Source organism: Nomascus leucogenys, chromosome 13, assembly GCF_006542625.1.
Source record: "Nomascus leucogenys isolate Asia chromosome 13, Asia_NLE_v1, whole genome shotgun sequence".
Classification (NCBI taxonomy): Eukaryota; Metazoa; Chordata; class Mammalia; order Primates; family Hylobatidae; genus Nomascus; species Nomascus leucogenys.
This window is the reverse complement of record NC_044393.1, coordinates 7,897,095-7,898,922: the sequence shown is the minus strand read 5'-3', so window position 1 is coordinate 7,898,922 and position 1,828 is coordinate 7,897,095. Positions and strand designations below refer to the sequence as shown.

The 1,828-nt window shown below is 51.3% G+C and overlaps 1 protein-coding gene across 1 annotated transcript; it reads left to right on the top strand.

The window, feature by feature from the left end:
• The first annotated feature begins 517 nt into the window (after window positions 1-517).
• Window positions 518-1,601, top strand: MC3R (melanocortin 3 receptor). Its single transcript, XM_003252957.4, has one exon. It carries the CDS (start codon window positions 519-521, stop codon window positions 1,599-1,601), a length of 1,083 nt encoding a protein of 360 aa, XP_003253005.2. The 5' UTR covers window position 518.
• Window positions 1,602-1,828: the final 227 nt, after the last annotated feature.

The following is a 1,828-nucleotide window of genomic DNA, read 5'->3' as shown; positions in this document are numbered from 1 at the left end:
TTCTGCTGCGCTGAAGATTAAGTAGGAGTTGTTTGCCCTTGGCCAATATAAAAAACCTGAGTGTTCTCCCTTCACTTCTAGCGACAAGTAACACATCCCCTGTCTTGCCATGAAAAGAACTGTAACTGTAGCAACCGGTGGCAGGTTTTCTGTTCCCAGGTGGGGAAGTGAGGAGAGACAAACAGAGGGGTGAGAGGGAGACAGAAGGAAGACAGCTGGTAAGAGACCCTATGGTGTATTTTTTCTATGTAAACAAGGTAAAAACTGCTCCTCCTGGAACAGCAAAGTTCTCCGTATATCTCCAAGCTACGAACTTGCATGCTAGCTACTAACTAGCTACTCTCCCTCTCTCTCTCTTCCCCCTTCTCTCTTTCTCTCTGTGTGTATGTCTCTCTCTCTCTCTCTGTGTGTATGTCTCTCTCTCTCTCTGTCTCTTCCTCCACCCTCTCTCACTATCTGTCTCTCTACCCTCCCCATCCTTTTATTCTAGAGGAGAACAAACTCTAAGTCCAGATTGAATGAGCATCCAAAAGAAGTATCTGGAGGGAGATTTTGCCTTTCCTGTGAGCAGCAGCAGCTTCCTACGGACCCTGCTGGAGCCCCAGCTCGGATCAGCCCTTCTGCCAGCAATGAATGCTTCGTGCTGCCTGTCCTCTGTTCAGCCAACACTGCCCAATGGCTCGGAGCATCTCCAAGCCCCTTTCTTCAGCAACCAGAGCAGCAGCGCGTTCTGTGAGCAGGTCTTCATCAAGCCCGAGGTTTTCCTGGCCCTGGCCATCGTCAGTCTGCTGGAAAACATCCTGGTTATCCTGGCCGTGGTCAGGAACGGCAACCTGCACTCCCCGATGTACTTCTTTCTCTGCAGCCTGGCAGTGGCCGACATGCTGGTAAGTGTGTCCAACGCCCTGGAGACCATCATGATCGCCATCGTCCACAGTGACTACCTGACCTTCGAGGACCAGTTTATCCAGCACATGGACAACATCTTCGACTCCATGATCTGCATCTCCCTGGTGGCCTCCATCTGCAACCTCCTGGCCATCGCCGTCGACAGGTACGTCACCATCTTTTATGCGCTCCGCTACCACAGCATCATGACCGTGAGGAAGGCCCTCACCTCGATCGTGGCCATCTGGGTCTGCTGCGGCGTCTGTGGCGTGGTGTTCATCGTCTACTCGGAGAGCAAGATGGTCATTGTGTGCCTCATCACCATGTTCTTCGCCATGATGCTCCTCATGGGCACCCTCTACGTACACATGTTCCTCTTTGCGCGGCTGCACGTCAAGCGCATAGCAGCACTGCCACCTGCCGACGGGGTGGCCCCACAGCAACACTCATGCATGAAGGGGGCAGTCACCATCACCATCCTCCTGGGCGTGTTCATCTTCTGTTGGGCCCCCTTCTTCCTCCATCTGGTCCTCATCATCACCTGCCCCACCAACCCCTACTGTATCTGCTACACTGCCCACTTCAACACCTACCTGGTCCTCATCATGTGCAACTCCGTCATCGACCCACTCATCTACGCCTTCAGGAGCCTGGAATTGCGCAACACCTTTAAGGAGATTCTCTGTGGCTGCAACGGCATGAACTTGGGATAGGATGCAGGGCCATGGAAATGATCATCAGTCGGGTCACTTTTGACCCTCCATCCATCCAAGATGTTTAGAAAGAAAAAAATATATACTTAGAAGATATAAAAACGTGTTAACAGCCATGACTGTACTTGTCGTTTGTTTTTAAGTTTACAAAGCCTTTTAAAGGGGAAAATGGTGAACAACAGATGCTCTGAAAGGATTCCAAGATGGGTAAGTCACAAACTCTGATT